Source organism: Mobula birostris, chromosome 12 (genome assembly GCF_030028105.1).
Source record: "Mobula birostris isolate sMobBir1 chromosome 12, sMobBir1.hap1, whole genome shotgun sequence".
NCBI classification, from domain to species: Eukaryota; Metazoa; Chordata; class Chondrichthyes; order Myliobatiformes; family Myliobatidae; genus Mobula; species Mobula birostris.
In genome coordinates, this window is record NC_092381.1 from 110,788,927 (window position 1) to 110,806,852 (window position 17,926).

Here is a 17,926-nt window from a genome sequence, read left to right on the forward strand (position 1 = left end):
TGCAAATCCAGAGCATCACACACAAAATGCTGGAGGAACTTAGCAGATCAGGCAGCACCTATGAAGCAGAATAAACAGTTGATGCTTCAGGCTGAGACCCTTGTGCCCCTTCTTATTCTGGCTTCTTCACCCTTCCTTTCTAGTCCTGATGAAGGGTCTCAGCCCAAAACATCGACTGTTTGTTCTTCTCCATGGATGCTGCCTGATCTACAGGGATCCGCTGGCATTTTGAGTGTGTGGTAGCCTAGTTATGTTTGGCCTTTTGTGAATATGTGGAACATTGTCCAAGTCTCTCTCAGATCTCCTCCTCATCTTCACTTGACGATGTTGGAAACCACTGTTTTTTTAAGTTATAAGATTTGTGCTTTTTGACAAACTCATGCATTTTTCCAAGTATGCGATGGTTCATCCCCACTCACTGGCAGAAAGTGGTATAGCAGCTAAACTAACAGTTTATCAGCTTTCTTATTTTTCATTAGCACATTACCATGTGATGTAATTGTTTTCATTATGTTGCTTGTTAACTAGTTTGCACCTATAGAAGGAATTTCCCTTCTCTTATCTATAAAAGTGATGGATTTTTCAGGGGTGCCACCTTGGCTTCTTTGTCTACGCATCCATGCACCTCTCAGCATTGTTTCTCAGATCCTTATTTCATTTGCTTAGTATTTGTATGTTTGTTTACACTCTAAAAGAAACAGAAATATTGGAATTAAGTCTGCTCATTATTCCTGACTCCCAGAAGTACCCTAAAGATCAGAAAATAAACAGAGATCCAATAATGATCACTTCAATCCCGTTCCCTAGTCACTCTTGGCTACAATCTTTTCATTCGTTAAGTCAATAGTATAAAATAGTTACTAGGTAGTGTAGGTAATTAGAACATACCAATGAGGGATATGTACCTTTACCTTTGTTGCGAGACATGGTTCTTGTGTTTGCTTGAAGTTTGACTCCTTGTTCTGGGATCAGAAAAGAAAAGAATCGAAAAGGGACTATTATTGAGGTTAGTATTATCTATTCTACCCACACATTGATTAGATGCTTAGTAGCAACAAAAGTGTTGAATGGACAATTTGCAAGACATGAGACAACCTTGCCCAGATCTGACTTTGATGCTGCCTCTCATGCACAACCAGAGAGGCACATTAGTGCAACGTTTTTATAGTGTCAGTGGTTTGAAGATCTTTGGGAGGTTGGTTATGGCTAGAATTAGCTCCTCTCTCAGCAAGGACCTGGACCCACTGCAATTTGCCTATTGCCATAATGGGTCTACAGCAGATGCAACCTTGTTTGCTCTTCACGCGGCCTTGGATCACCTGGACAATACCAATACCTAGCAACACACAAAACGCTGCAGGAACTCAGCAGACCAGGCAGCATCTAGGAAAAGAGTACAGCTGAGGTTTCAAGCCTAGATACCACCTGGTCTGCTGGGTTCTTCCAGCATTTTGTGTCTGCTGCTCAGATTTCCAGCATCTTCATATTTTCTCTTGTTTGTGAATACAAATAACTACGCCAGGATGCTGTTCATCGACTACAGCTCAGCATTTAACACCATCATTCCTACAGCTCAGCATTTAACACAATCATTCCTACAGTTCTGATCAAAAAGCTCCAGAACTTGGGCCTCTGTACCTCGCTCTGCAACTGATCCTAACCAAAAGACCACTATCTGTGGAGATTGGAAATAACACCTCCACCTCTGCATCAACACTGGTGCACCTCAGGGATATGTGCTTAGCCCACTGCTCTACTCTCTCTCTACACCCATGACTGGGTGGCTGGGCACAGCTCAAATTCCATCTATAAATTTGCTGATGATACAGCCGTGTGTCGAATCTCAGATGGTGATGAAAGGATGTACAGGAGTGAGATATATCAGCTTGTCGAGTGGTGACACCACAACAACCTTGCACTCAATGTCAGTAAGACCAAAGAACTGATAGTGGACTGGAGAAAGGACAAGACGAAGGAACACACACCAGTCCTCATCGAAGGATCAGAAGTGGAAAGAGCGAGCAATTTCAAGATCCTCCGTGCCAACATCTCTGAGGATCAATCCTGGACCCAACATATCGATGCAGCTATAAAGACGGCACGACAGCAGCTAGATTTCGTTCAGAGTTTGAGGAGATTTGGTATGTCACCAAAGACACTCACAAATTTCTACAGCTGTACCATGGAGAGCATTTTAACTGACTGCATCACCATCTGGTATGAGGAGGGGGGGTGGCGCTGCACAGGATCAAAATAAGCTGCAGAGAGTTGTAAACTTAGTCAGTTCCATCATGGGCACCAGCCTCCGTAGTATCCAGGACATCTTCAAGGAGTGATGCCTCTAAAAGTTGGCATCCATCATTAAGAACCCTATCACCCCAGGACATGCCCTCTTCTCATTGATACCATCAGGGAAAAGGTACAGGAGCCTAAAGATATACACTCAATGACTCAGGAACAGCTTCTTCCCCTCTGCTATCCAATTTCTGAATGGATGTTGAACCCATTAACACCACTTCAGACTAATGTTTTTTCTAGTTTTGAACCACTTATTTAACTATTTAATATATAAAATATATACTTACTGCAATCCATGCTTTTCCTATTATTATGTATTGCATTGAACTGCTGCCGCACAGACAACTAATTTCACAACATATACCGGTGATATTAAACCCTGACGGATTCTGATTTGAAAAACGGGATTTCAATTCCCGACACTGTCTGTAAGGAGTTTACACATTCTCCGCGCGACCGCGTGGGCCTTCTTCCACATCGTAAGGGTCAGCATGTTGTGGGCATGTTATGTTGGTGCCAGTACCATGGCGACGTTGCCCTAAGCCCCCAGCGAATGACAAATTTCACTGTATATCTTGACGTCCATGTAACAAGTAAATATAACCTTTATACTGCTTTCCACACAAGAGTGTTATAAATGGAGAAGTATATGGAACAGAGATCCAACAGCCGGGAAGGTGGGACTGCAACGCTCTGTGGAGAGCGAAGAGCACGACGAGGCACAGACGACGTCATGGTCATCCACTGCAACCAAGGAAGACCCCAGTTTGTGACGCTTGTTCATGCCACTGGACCCCGACTTCCGAGGTCGAGAGATTGGAACTGCCCCCAATGCAACGGCTTTCCCACTTTAAAAACTCTCCCGCACAGGTTTCCTGTCATCGTTGAACGCAATGTACTACCACCACATGGAATAGAAAGGTAATGGGCCAAAGCCCGGCAAATTGGGCTAGCTCGGATGGACATCAGGGTTGGGTTGGATGAGCTGAGCTAAAGCGCCTGTTTCTGTGCAATATGGGTTTGTGTGACACTTGAGATCTTTCACTCAGTATTGGATCCACAGTAACATCCTCAAACCGGTCCTCAGATCAATTTGCATTGTACGGACATGAAATCACAGGAACTTCGATCACAGGCCACTCACAGATTTCTCCCGATGTACCATGGAGAGCATTCTAACTGGTTGCATCACCGTCTGGTATGGTGAAGGAGGGGAGGGGGCTATTGCACAGGATTGGTTAAAAAGCTGCAGAGAGTTGTGAACTCAGTCAGCTCCATCGTGGCCACTAGTCCCCCCAGCATCCAGGGCATCTTCAAAGGGCAATGCCTCAAAAAGATGACGTCCTTCATTACGAAATCCCACCACCCAGGCCTTGCCCTCTTCTCAGTGCTACCATCAGGGAGGAGGTACAGGAGCCTGGAGACACACACTCAACGATTCAGGAACAGCTTCTTCCCCTCTGCCACTGGATTTCTGAATGGACACTGAACCCATCAACACTACCTCACTACTTTTTAATTTTTATTTTTGCACTACTTATTTAATGTAACTATTTTGTGTGTGTGTATATATCTATATATTTACTTTAATGCACATTTTTTCTCTATTATTATAATTTGGATTGTACTGCTGCCACGAAGACAAATTTCAAGACGTGTCTGTGATATTAAACCTGGCTCTGATTCAGCTCATCGCGTTTTGGCCAGGGGAATCCCAGGCCAGTCTAATTTCACCTTTTGTCACCTGGTCTGAAGCGTGGTCATGAAGCACTACAGTGCAGAGACCCTTCAGCACATCTATTGTGTGCCAAACTCTTGTCCTGCTGAAGGATCATAAGACATAGGAGTAGAATTAAGCCATTCAGCCCATCGAGCCTGTTCTGCCATTCCAGTACAGCTGATTCATTATCCCTCTGAACCCAACACTCCTGTCTTCTTTCCATGATTACCTTGACTAATCATGAACCTATCAACCTCTGCTTTAAATGCACCCAATGACTTGGCCTCCACAGCCACCTGTGGCAACAAATTCCACAGATTCACTATTCTCTGCCTGAAGAAATTCTTCTTCATCTCTGTTTCAAAGGGATGTCCTTCTATTCCAAGGCTGTGCCCTCTGGATTTGCCTCTGATGATTTAATAAAAATCCCCAACTCCAAAAAACATTTCCTTTAGTGGGTTTCAGACAGAAATTTGGATCATTAATTCCCTTTAACCTTGGAGTTTGATGCAACATTAATAAAATAGAGTTTTCCTCACAGTTAACACCTCTCAATTTCTCACCTTTTCCAGGAGAGGATGTCTTCTGTGGTGGGGGAGTCTAAGACCAGAGGACACAGTCTCAAAATAGAGGGACAGCCTTTTAGAATGGAGATGAGGAGGAATTTCTTTAGCGAGTGAGTGGCAAAACGGTGGAATTCATCACCACAGGCAGCTGTAGAGGCCAAGTCATTGGGTATATTTAAGGCAGAGGTTGATAGATTCTTGATTAGTCCAGAATGAAGGGATACGGGGAGAAGGCAGGAGATTGGGGCTGGGAGGGAAATGGATCAGCCATGATGAAATGGCGGAGCAGACTCGATGGGCCAAATGGCCTAATTCTGCTCCTGTTTCTTATGGTCTAAGGTGGTTAGTCAGCCAAGTTGCTTTGGTCGGAGGAGGGTGGTAAACCAAACCGCGGTAAAATTAATCAAAATAACCAAAAGCTTTAAAGTTACCCGTTCTGCTGGAGTCACGAGCCCTCTGGGATGTTTTATCCTTTGTGAAATCTGAAAGAAAAATCAGTTCTGGATAAGTTCTAATTTGATGGTACACCACACTGAGTATTCAAAGCACTGATATTTCCAGATTAGTGGACCAGCAGGTACAGGGGCTCCTCATCATCGGACTTGTCTTGTGGACAAAGTAGAGCGCGGTTCAAGTACAATCAAAACTTGCTTGCAGTAGCATTGCAGGCAGGCACGTAGCTACAGACAATGTACAGTACTTAACTTACGCAGGGCAGTGAGGAGAGGACGGCGCAAATGAAAACAATTGTGTAAAAACACAAACACAGTCAGAGACATGTCCATGGTAGTGAAAGAGGTGACCGTGGTGTTCCTTTGTTCAAAGTTCAAAGTTCAAAGTACATATACATTATACAACCTAACATTCATCTCCTAACAGGCAGCCACAAAACAAAGAAACCCTAAAAACCCCAATGGCAGAGAGAGAAAAAATTATTCAAATAATAACCGCAGGCAAATAGTGTTCTGAACTGAAGACCACAAAGAGAGTCCGAGACCCATAGTTCAGCGCAGAGCAGTGAGCTGAACCGGCTCGGCCCTCACCTTTTCAGTCTGGCCCGGCACCTAATTCGACGTCCAAGCATCGGTCTCAGTTGCTTCGATAGGCTCTGAGGCCTGGCACTCGCTGCCTCGATTCCGCCTGTACCCGATCTTTCCAATTCGGCCCGGCGGTTAAACCGATCGGACTTTGGGTCTTCCTGACTCTCAGTGATGGGTCGGCTGCCTCGGCTTGCCTCAGTGTGCTGCACCGAACTGCCTCCAAGTCCAAAGGGAAGTTAAAGACTAAATGTAATGATCACTGAAGTACAATTAGATCTGTGCAGGTTAGCTCGAGGACTTGGTTGTTGCTGGTCTAACGACCCATTCCTAACGAGTTATTTCCCTCACCTCTGGTAGTCAGTAATCCATTTCTCCTGTTTAAAGTTGGTCAAACCTGGGGTTGTTCCTCACTCCTGGTCCAGGCCCCAGCGCGAGAATGACCCGGGGTCTGGACAATTTAAGCGCCGGGCAGATCGAAATGGTCAGGGTGTCAGGCCCAGAGCCGAGGGATGGGCTGGGGTTCTGCTTGCTGCTCTGCGAGGATTGCTCGTCTCTGCACTGAGCTGAGGCTGTGGCCTGCAGCTAACGGGCTCCTGGGTCGGCTGCAGTGACGACTGGCTTCGCGGCCATGGATCCAGCTTCATAAACTTCAGTTCTGAATGCTACTTGCATGATTTGCTTTTTTTTTTCTCTCTCCAAATTTGGGTGTTTGGTGGTCTTTCTTTTAGTGGACTTTATTGGGTTTCTTTGTTTTGTGGCTGTCTGTAAGGAGATGAATGTCAAGGTTGTATATAGTAGACATAATTTGAGAATCAATGTACTTGGAACTTTGATGTTTTTTGCCAAGCTACTTATGCTTGGGAAGGAAGTGGGGGCTGGTGAGAAACATGGATGTAACACACTCATGCAGTACCCTAGGTGTGGCTCATAGGCCACCATTCCTAGAGTCAGGTGTTCGTGGCTGAAGCCCCCACCACCCCCACCCCATAACCCTGAGGACAAAGTCAACACTGACAATTGTCGATAGGAGTACTGCACTGACACAGTAGAAGTGATCCTGCACAGGTCCATCCTGCGGCTTGTTAGGGAAAGTGAAGAGGTGATAGATTGGAGCTACAGGGAGGTAGTGACCCCGATCTGTATGTATAATTAAGACAGAAGTTGATAGATTCTTCATTGCTCAAGGCATGCAGGGAGATGAGGAGAAGGCAGGAGATTGGGGTTGAGAGAAAAAAATGTATCCGTCATGATGAAATGACAGAGCAGACTCAATGGGCCAAATGGCCTAATTCTGCTCCTATATCTTACAGCCTTATAAATGCAAATGTTTCGTCCAGATTTACATAATCCTTTAATTATGGGCAGCCTCCAACCTGATGGTATGAACTTTGCTTTCTCTAACTTCTGGCAATTTCTCCCCCTCCCCCTTCCCTCATTTTCCATTCCCCATTCTGACACCCTCTAACCCCTTCTCTTTTCCTCTCCTGCCGATCACCTCCCTCTGGTCCTCTTCCTTTCTCCCATCATCCACTCTCCTCTCCTATCAGATTCAGGACTTTATCTTATCCACCAATCACCTCCCAGTTTATCACTTCATCCAACCTCCACTCACTTTCCCCCTCACTTGGCTTCACCTATCACCTGCCAGCATGTTATCCTTCCCCTCCCCCACTCTCTTATTCTGGCTCCACCTCCACCACCCCCCCACCTTCTTTTCCTGTCCTGAGAAAAGGTTGTAAGCAAAAAGTCAACTGTTTATTCCTCTCCATCGATGCTGCCTGACCTGCTAAGCCTTCCAGCATTTTGTGTGTGTGCTGCTTTGTATTTCCAGCATCTATATTTAAAAGTTCAAAGTGCATATACATTACACAACCTTGAGATTCATCTCCTAACAGGCAGCCACAAAACAAAGAAACCCAAAAGAATCAATTTTTAAAAAAGAAGACAGTCAAACACACAACATTCGACAATGGAGCGGAGGTGCTCGACAAAGCGGTCCCCCAATTTATGAGGGGTCTTGCCAACATAGAGGAAGCCGTGTGGGTTGCCCTGGACACAATGGATGACTCCAGCAGATTTGTTACTTTGCCTTTGAGAATCCCAATGAAGAATCTTTGACCTGAAGTGTTACTTTTCCCAAATCCATAGATGCCGCACTAGCCGCTGAGTAATTCCAACATTCCGGGTTTGTTTCCCATTTCCAGCATCAAGAGTTTGGTTTACATCCAAATTAAATATTTGTCTTCACTTCCTAATTCTGCAAATAAGTCATTCAACAAGCAAAACAGATTTTTCTCTTGGCTCCTTTGATTTGGGAAATCATTGCAGGTTCATGGGTTTGGTGAGTGAGACAGAAAACCCTGACTACGAATAAGCATATTAATCATTTATTTACCAACAGTAAAAGATTCCACCAAACATCCAAGTCTCCCCAAAGTTACACAGACTACAAAACTAAATATTCAACAAGCATAAACACGAGGAATTCTGCAGATGCTGGAAATTCAAGCAACACACCTCAAAGTTGCTGGTGAACGCAAGCAGGCCAGGCAGCATCTCTAGGAAGAGGTACAGTCGACGTTTGGGGCCGCCAGCCCGAAACGTCGACTGTACCTCTTCCTAGAGATGCTGCCTGTCCTGCTGCGTTCACCAGCAACTTTGATGTGTGTTGTTTATTCAACAAGCAGATACTTCGCTAAGAGTGCGCACGGGCCTTCTGTGTCTGAGCGTACCTTCCCAGTGACCCTTCAGCACCGGTCACGACCTCACTGTGAAGAGTGGCCTGGAGACAAAAGCCGAGAGACCGAGCCTCCCCCACCTGCTATTCTCATACCCTGAGGTGCCGGAAACCGGACACCGGACACTGGAGCTGCGGCACACAAGGTGACCAATGGGAAAGAGCTGCCGCATCCTTCAAACGGGCCAGTCGATGACCGGCACGACGGAAGCGGCTTTCGACCGACAAGTACACTAACCCCCCACGTGACAGCAGTGTGTGCGTGTGTGTACATGACCGTACCTGAGCAGGTGGGAGTCTGGTTGTGCACCGAAGAGCCACTGACCGGTTTGCCCTCGGGTGTTACGCACCAGCAGTAGCCAGTCAACTTGTGACACTGAACCTGCGGAATCAGAGAGAAGCCAATAAGCGATTGTGCCTCGAAGTAGAATGTTCCCTGTTTTGGGGAAGCAACCTAAAGTGTTAACATTTTGGGCAGCGTGGGGGCGTAGTGGTTAGCATGATCACCAGTTGGAGTTCAATCCTGCTGTTGCCGGTAAGGAGCTTGTATATTTACCCTGTGACCACATGCGTTCCCTCCCACAGTCCAGAGAGGCACTGGTTACAGTTAGTAAGTTGTGGGCATGCTGTGTTGGTGCCAGGAGTGTGGCCACACCCACAGGCTGTCTCCAGTAGCTGCGTTGGCCATTGACACAAACGACGTGTTTCATTGCATGTTTCGATGTACATGCACCAAATAAAGCTAATCTTTCAGCTCGTTTCACGTTGGGACAGGTTTAAAGTTCAAAGTAAAATTTATTGACAGAGTACATATATGTCACCACATACAACCCTGAGATTCTTTTTCTGCGGGCGTACTCAGTAAATCTATAGGTAACTGTAAACAGGATTAATGAACAACAAATTGTGCAAATGTAAATATAAATAAATAGCAATTAACGAGAACATGAAATAACAAGATAAAATCGGTTGTGGGAACATCAGAAATAGAATGAGTGTAGTTATCCCCTTTTGTTCAAGAGCCTGATGGTTGAGAGGTAGTAACTGTTCTTGAACCTGGTGATGCAAGTCCTGAGGCTCTTGTACCTTCTACCTGATGGCACGGTCTGTGTGGTGAGGACCTTTGATGATAGGTGCTGCTTTTCTACAGTAACGTTTCATGCAGATGTGCTCAATTGTTGGGAGGTTTTACCCATAATGTACTGGGTAAACTCACCACCTTTTGTAGGATTTTCCACTCAAAGTCTTCGGTGTTCCCATAATAGGCCATAATACAACCAGTCAGCATACTTTCCACCACGCATCTATAGAAGTTCAGTTCCTCAGAAATAATGACACCAGGAATTTAAAGTTACTGACCGTCTCCACCTCTGATCCTTCGATGATTACTGGCTCATGGACCTCTGGTTTCCCTCTCCTGAAGTCTGTTATCAGTTCTTTGGTCTTAATGACATTGAGTGAGAGGTTGCTGTTGTTATTACACTACTCAGTCAAATTTTCAATCTCCCTCTCCAGAAGTTCACAATCTGAAGCCCATAAGCTAAACTGTTCAACTTCTGTTCTTGGGTTGCCAACTTTGTCTTGCCAGTGGAGAAGCAACACCTTATATTCCGACCGGGTAACCTCCAACCTGATGGCATGAATATCCATTTCTCCTTCTGGTAAATAAAAAATTCCCTTCCCTTCTCCCCTCTCCCCTCTTTTTCTATTCCCCACTCTGGCCTCTCACCTCTTCTCACCTGCCTATCACCTCCACCTAGGTCCCTTCCTCCTTCCCATTCCCCTATGGCCCACTCTCCTCTCCTATCAGATTCCTTCTTGGCTATACAAGACCTTAGTTAGATCCCAGTGTTCAGTTCCAGTCATCTCACTACAGGAAGGATGTGGAAACTATAGAGAGAGTGCAGAAGAGATTTATAAGGATGTTGCCTGGATTGGGGCGCATGCCTTATGAATATAGGTTGAGTGAACTTGGCCTTTTCTCCTTGGAGCGACGGAGGATGAGAGGTGACCTGAGAAAGGTGTCTAAGATGATGAGAGGCATTGATCGTGTGGATAGCCAGAGGCTTTTTCCCAGGACTGAAGTGGCTAGCACAGGGGGGCAGAATGTTAAGGTGCTTGGGTGCGGTGGGGGGGTGTCAGAGGTAGATGCAATAAGGTCTTTTAAGAGACTCTTAGATAGGTACATGGAGCTTAGAAAAATAGAGAGCTGTGCGGTAGGGAAACTCTAGGCAGTTTCTAGAGTAGGCTACATGGTTGGCACAACATTGTGGGCCGAAGGGCCTATAACGTGCTGTAGATTTCTATGTTCTATGTTTTGCCAGCTCTTGACCTTTCCCACCCACCTGGCTTCACCTATCACCTAGCTAGCCTCCTTCTCCTCCCACTACCTTTTATTCTGTTGAATCTTCCCCTTTCTTTTCCAGTCACTGCCAAAATAAAATGATGGAGGGAGGGGAAGGTGGGAGGAGAAAGGTGAAGCCAGGTGGGTGGAAAAGGTCAAGGGCTGGAGAAGGATCTCGGCTTGAACCGTCAACTGTGTACTCTTTTCCATAGATGCTGCCTGACCTGCTAAGCTCCTCCAGCATTTTGAGAGTGTCACTCTGGATTTCTAGGATCTGCAAACTTTGTGTTTTGGTAAGTTCTTGCCCGATGAAGAGTTTTGTTGTCCTTATAGCTTGCTTACAAGTAAAATAAACCATACCACATGTGAAAATGGGGCAACCAGTTCAGAAAGGAGTGCTGCTTTCTCATGATTCATGTCATTTTAAATCCATTTCAGCTGGGGTATATTTGCAATTTTATAAATGATTTATGATGCGCCAATCAAAGTAATTAGCTGGCCGGTGGTGCAGTGGCATCTGCACTGGACTTTCAGGCAAGAGGTCCCGGGTTCGAATCCAACCAGCTCCTTGCACACTTTCCGTCCGCGTTGGGTTGAGCGTCGAGCTAACAACTCGGCCTCGTAAAAAACAGACAAGTGCTAAAGAAACGGTAAGGCTAGCGCCCGATGTGCGGTGTGGAAGAATTTAAGGCTCTTTGGATATGTAGGGGTTAACCTAATCGCTTGTGAATGCTCCTGAGATTTAGCTGAAGTCCTTGCAAGAACTGAGATTGCAGCGCCGGCTGGAGTGCGACCAAAATGTTGTGATTTAGTTCAAGGTTCAAAGTCACGTAACGTTCTTGTTTGTTGCAATCTAGTTCTAAGTTCAAAGTCACGCACCGTTCTTGTTAAGTGCTTTTAGTTACGTACGCTGTGTCTATATAATGAAGCGTGTCTGAAAGCTAAGCGGAGCCCCTAAACACCGCTCTTAAGTGCGGGGGCTCTCCGTGATATCATGTATAATTAAAGTCCTCTAGTCTGAAACAATTCTGAGTCGCCCCGATTTGTTCTGTCTGTCTGCTGCTCCTGAGATGCAACATGCGGAGAGGAACGACAGTCAAAGTAATGGTCCAGAATGCCACGTGCAATACGCCACGGATTTTTACCGAGCGAACATTCTCCCTGCCCTGACACCGCTATTTGTGAAAGTCACTATAGCAGGCGACAGCTGGGTGTGTTTTCTTTGAAGAGACCAAGGGGAGAGGTCTTTGATGGAGGGTGGTTGGATAGAGAGCACGGGGAGGTTGTCCCCTTGTGAGGAAGGTCAACAGATACTTGCAGCGGAATCAGAAGACACGCTCAGAATGTGAAACTCGAACCCCACCAGCGAATGGTGTGGACGTGGGGACGATGTTGCCTATAGTGGGGGAGTCTAGGACCAGAGGGCACAGCATCGGAGTACAAGGTTATCTCATTAGAACAGAGATGAGGAGGAATTTCTTTAGCCAGGGAGTGGTGAATCTGTGGAATTCATTGTCTCAGACAGCTGTGGAGACCAAGTCACTGGGTATATTTAAAGAAGAGGTTGATTAGTAAAGGGCAACATAGGTTACTGGGAGCAGTCGGGAGAATGGGGTTGAGAGGGACAATAAATCAGACCTGACAGATTGGTGGAGCAGACTCGATGGGCTGAATGGCCTAATTCTGCTCCTATATCCTATGGTCACTCACAGGCTATTGCTCAGTGTACTCAGGTCAAAGTTCAAGATTCAAAGTAAATTTATTCTCAAAATACTCATACGTCACCATTTACAATCCAGAGGGTTGTTTTCTTGGGGGTGTATTCAATAAATCCAACAACCATAATGGAATCAATGAAAGGCCATACCAACTGGGCATTCAAATGGTGTGCAAAAAACAACAAACTAAAATAATAATTATTATTATCTATAAATAGACAGATGAGTTAATAAATTGATTGATAAATAAATAGATAATCAAACAAGCATCCATGCAATAAATATTGAGCTGAAGAGTCCTTGAAAGTGAGTCCATAGGTTGTGGGAACATCTCAACGATGGGGCAAGTGAAGCTGAGTGAAGTTATCCTCTTTGGTTCAGGAGCTTGATGGTTGAGGGATAGTAACTGCTCCTGAACCTGGTGGTGTGAGTCCTGAGGTTCCCGTACCCAATGGCAGCAGTGAGAAGAGAGCATGTCCTGGGTGGTGGGGGTCCCTGATGATGGATGCTACTTTTCAGCAACAACTCTCCATGTAGATGTGCTGAATGGTGAGGAGGGCTTTACCAGTGTTCAACTGGTCCACATCCACTACTTGTTATGGGATTTTCCATTCAAGGATATTGGTGTTTCCATACCAGACTGATGTAGTCAGTCAATATACTCTCATAAGTCCATAGAAAATTTTCAAAGTTCTAGATATCACGCCAAATCTTCGCAAACTCCTAAGGAAGTTGAGGTGCTGCTGTGCTTTCTCTATAATTGCACTTAAGTGCTGGGCCCAGGATGGATCCTCTGAAATAATAAAACTGAGGAATTTAAAGTTCTTAACCTTCTCTACCTCTGATCCTCCGATGAGGACTGGCTCATGGACCTTTGTTTTCCTCCTCCTGAAGTCAATAATCAGCTGCTTGGTCTTTCTGACACCGGGTGAGAGGTTGTTGTCATGACACCACTCAGCCACATTTCCAATCTCCTTCCTACATGCTGACTCATCACCACCTTTGGCTTGGCCAATGACAATGGTGTCATCAGCAAACTTGAATATGGTATTGGAACTGTGCTTAGCCTCACTGTCGTACGTGTAAAGTGAGAAGAGCAGGGGCTGAGCACACAATCTTATGGTGCACGAGTGCTGATGGAGATCATGGAGGAGATGTTGTTGCCAATCCAAACTGACTGGGGTCTGCAAGTGAGGAAATTGAGGATCCAATTGCACAAGGAGGTACTGAGGCTAATGTCTTGAAGCTTTGATTAGATTTGAGGGGATGATGGTATTGAATGCTGAGCTGTAATCAATAAAGAGCATCCTGATGTTTGCATCTTTGCTGTCCAGATGTTCCAGGGTTGAGTAAAGAGACAATGAGATGGCATCTGCTGTGGCCCTGTTGTGCTGGCAGGCAAACTGGAGCAGATCCAGGTTGCTCCTCGGACAGGAGTTGATACGATTCATCAGCCTCACTGTGGTTGTAAGTGCGACTGCATGATAGTCATTAAGGCAGGTCACCGCTTTTTCTTAGGTATAACTGAAGCCTGCTTGAACCAACTGGGTCCCTCAGTCTGCTGAAGCGAGCGGTTAAAGATCTCAGTGAACACTCCAGCCAGTTGACCAACACCAGGTCTTTGGTGCTCGGCCAGGTACCCCACCTGGGCCAGATGCTTTCTGTGGGTTCATTCTGCTCTCACATTGGCCTCAGAAACTGAAATCACAGGCTCATTGGGGGCCTGTGGGAGTTCTTGATGGCTCCTCCGTGTTTTGCTGGTCAAAGCAAGCATAGAAGGCCTTGAGTTCATCTGGAAGCCCAACCTTGTTGTCACCTATGTTGCTTAATTTCACTTTGTAAGGGGTGATAGCAATCAAACTGTGCCACAGCTGTCCTCAAACCTACACTTGCCTGAGAGTTATTTTAGTTAAACCATTTCATCTTTCTATCAGCTTTTTCCCTTGCTTAAAAAGGAAGCTGGGATTGTTCTCCTTGCAAGTCCTTCATCCTAGGAACTACTTCAGCAATTTTTCCTCCTCTTTGTGATTCTCTATACTTTAGGGAGCTACAAAGGTCAATCAGAGTCAGGTTTAATATCACTGGCATATGTTGTGAAATTTGTTATCTTTGCAGCAGCAGTACAATGCACTACATAATAATTTAAAAAATGCAATTACTCTAAGTATATAGATATATATGAAAGAGTTACATTAAATCAGTGGTCCCCAACCTCCGGGCCGCGGACCGAAACCGATCCGCGAAGCATGCAGGGGTGCAGTGGTAGTCGGAACGCACCCAGCACATCTTTGAGAAAAAAGCTGAAATAAACAAGCTTATTAATTAGGTGCCGCCCGATTGCCGATTGTGTGGCCTCTGATCTGGGCTGACATTTATGTGCCGGGCAGCACCTAATTAATGAGCTTGTTTATTTCAGCCTTTTTCTTAAAGATGTGCTGGGTGCGTCCCGGCTACCGCTGGACCCCTGCATGCTTCGCGGATCGGTATCGGTCTGCAGCCTGGAGGATGGGGACCACTGCATTAAACTATGTACCTATCCAAACTTCTCTTCAACGTTGAAACCAAGCTTGCATGCATCATGTGCATTGGCAGGAACCGGCCCCTCTGCCCTTCCGAGCCACACCGCAAGCACACAGGACAATTTACCATCACTGATTAACCGACTAACTGCTACATCTTTGGAATATGAGAGGAAACCGGAAGCCCACGCGTTCACAGGGAGAATGTACAAACTCCTTACAGACAACCAGAATTGAACTCTGAAGTCTGGCACCCTGAGGTACAATAGCTGTGATGTTACCGTGGTGCCCCTCAGCGTCCCCTTTGTGAGAGGTGGAAGTGGGTAAGGCCGGCCAACAGGGATCTGCTGTAGGCCACTCCCCTGAACAGCAGATACAATGGATCACAGGAACACTGATGATCTCCAAATTGTTCACCAGATTGATTCCTGGGATGGCAGGACTTTCATATGAAGAAAGAATGGATGAACTGGGCTTGTACTCGTTGGAATTTAGAAGATTGAGGGGGGATCTGATTGAAACGTATAAGATCCTAAAGGGATTGGACAGGCTAGATGCAGGAAGATTGTTCCCGATGTTGGGGAAGTCCAGAACGAGGGGCCACAGTTGAGGATAGAGGGGAAGCCTTTTAGGACCGAGATTAGGAAAAACTTCTTCACACAGAGAGTGGTGAATCTGTGGAATTCTCTGCCACAGGAAACAGTTGAGGCCAGTTCATTGGCTATATTTAAGAGGGAGTTAGATATGGCCCTTGTGGCTACGGGGGTCAGGGGGTATGGAGGGAAGGCTGGGGCAGGGTTCTGAGTTGGATGATCAGCCATGATCATAATAAATGGCGGTGCAGGCTTGAAGGGCCGAATGGCCTACTCCTGCACCTATTTTCTATGTTTCTATACCGTCGACTTTGGACGATGAAGACAGGAGGTCATCAACGGCCTATGCTCCACGAGGAGCCGGGGGCACAAGAAAAAAACGCTAATGTTATCGCCCCTAAACAGAAATCATTTGAAACACGTAGACAGCAAAATGCTGCCCTAATTATTTCTTGATTTATTTTACCCTCTCTTGGATTTTTTTTTTGTTCAGACAAGCAAGTACCGCATGCTTGGAACAACTTTAGCAATTTTTCCTTTTCTTTGACCCTCCACAGTGTCTTCTGAAAAGAGATCTCGTGCTTTCCCGGTGTATATGACATATAATCTCTTGTTAGGCTTCCAGCCAGGTACAGGTGTTGGTTTTACCTGATGTTTTGGTGACAATCTTGATCAGGGATGATGCCTAGGCATATCTACAACCATATAACCATATAACAATTACAGCACGGAGACAGGCCATCTTGGCCCTTCTAGTTCGTGCCAAACTCTTACTCTCAACCTAGTCCCATTGACCTGCACTCAGCCCTGCACTAACCCTCCATTCCTTTCCTGTCCATATAGCTATCCGATTTTACCTTAAATGACAACATCGAACCTGCCTCAACCACTTCTGCTGGAAGCTCATTCCACACAGCTACCACTCTCTGAGTAAAGAAGTTCCCCTCACTTTTGCTCTTTAACTCTCATGTCCTCTTGTTTGAATCTCCCCCACTCTCAATGGAAAAAGCCTATCCATGTCAACTCTATCTATCCCCCTCATAATTTTAAATACCTCTATCAAGTCCCCCCCTCAACCTTCTATGCTCCAAAGAATAAAGACCCAACTTGTTCAACCTTTCTCTGTAACTTAGGAGATGAAACCCAGGTAACATTCTAGTAAATCTTCTCTGTACTCTCTCTATTTTGTTGACATCTTTCCTATAATTTGGTGACCAGAACTGTACACAATACTCCAAATTTGGCCTCACCAATGCCTTGTACAATTTCAACATTACATCCCAACTCCTATACTCAATGCTCTGATTTATAAAGGCCAGCATACCAAAAGCTTTCTTCACCACCCTATCCACATGAGATTCCGCCTTCAGGGAACTATGCACCATTATTCCTAGATCCCTCTGTTCTACTGCATTCTTCAATGCCCTACCATTTACCATGTATGTCCTATTTTGATTAGTCCTACCAAAATGTAGCACCTCACATTTATCAGCATTAAACTCCATCTGCCATCTTTCAGCCCACTCTTCTAACTGGCCTAAATCTCTCTGCAAGCTTTGAAAACCTACTTCATTATCCACAACTCCACCTATCTTAGTATCATCTGCATTCTTACTAATCCAATTTACCACCCTATCATCCAGATCATTAATATATATGACAAACAACATTGGACCCAGTACAGATCCCTGAGGCACACCACTAGTCACCGGCCTCCAATCTGACACACAGTTATCCACAACTACTCTCTGGCGTCTCCCATCCAGCCACTGCTGAATCCATTTTACTACTTCAATATTAATACCTAACGATTGAACCTTCCCAACTAACCTTCCATGTGGAACCTTGTCAAAGGCCTTACTGAAGTCCATATAGACAACATCCACCGCTTTACCCTTGTCAACTTTCATAGTAACCTCATCAAAAAATTCAATAAGATTTGTCAAACATGACCTTCCACGCATGTTGACTGTTCCTAATCAGACCCTGTCTATCCAGATAATTATATATACCATCTCTAAGAATACTTTCCATCAAATTACCCACCACTGACGTCAAACTCACAGGCCGATAATTGCTAGGTTTACTCTTAGAACCCTTTTTAAACGATGGAACAACATGAGCAATACGCCAATCCTTCAGCACCATCCCTGTTTCTAATGACATTTGAAATATTTCTATCAGAGCCCCTGCTATTTCCACACTGACTTCCCTCAAGGTCCTAGGGAATATCCTGTCAGGACCCAGAGACTTATCCACTTTTATACTCCTTTAAAGTGCCAGTACTTCCTCTTCTTTAATCATCATAGTCCGGTGGTATATATACTCAACTCCAGTCGTCTGTCCCTCCCGATTGGTTAGTCCTCATCCAATCAGGTTTCCTCTGCCCCA

General features: G+C 45.4%; 1 protein-coding gene across 2 annotated transcripts in view; it reads right to left on the reverse strand.

The window, feature by feature from the left end:
• The window catches only part of LOC140206410 (SPARC-related modular calcium-binding protein 1-like), a 111,827-nt gene that overhangs the window by 19,928 nt on the left and 73,973 nt on the right, over nucleotides 1–17,926 (reverse strand). Inside the window, exons 4-6 of one of the 2 annotated variants that reach the window (XM_072274777.1) lie at nucleotides 8,644–8,743; nucleotides 5,016–5,066; nucleotides 912–962 (exon numbers count right to left, since the gene is read on the reverse strand). In XM_072274777.1, the coding sequence (XP_072130878.1) occupies nucleotides 912–962; nucleotides 5,016–5,066; nucleotides 8,644–8,743 (202 nt within the window). Of the gene's footprint in view, nucleotides 1–905; nucleotides 963–5,015; nucleotides 5,067–8,643; nucleotides 8,744–17,926 lie in introns of both variants that reach the window. The other variant, XM_072274776.1, reaches the window with a different exon arrangement.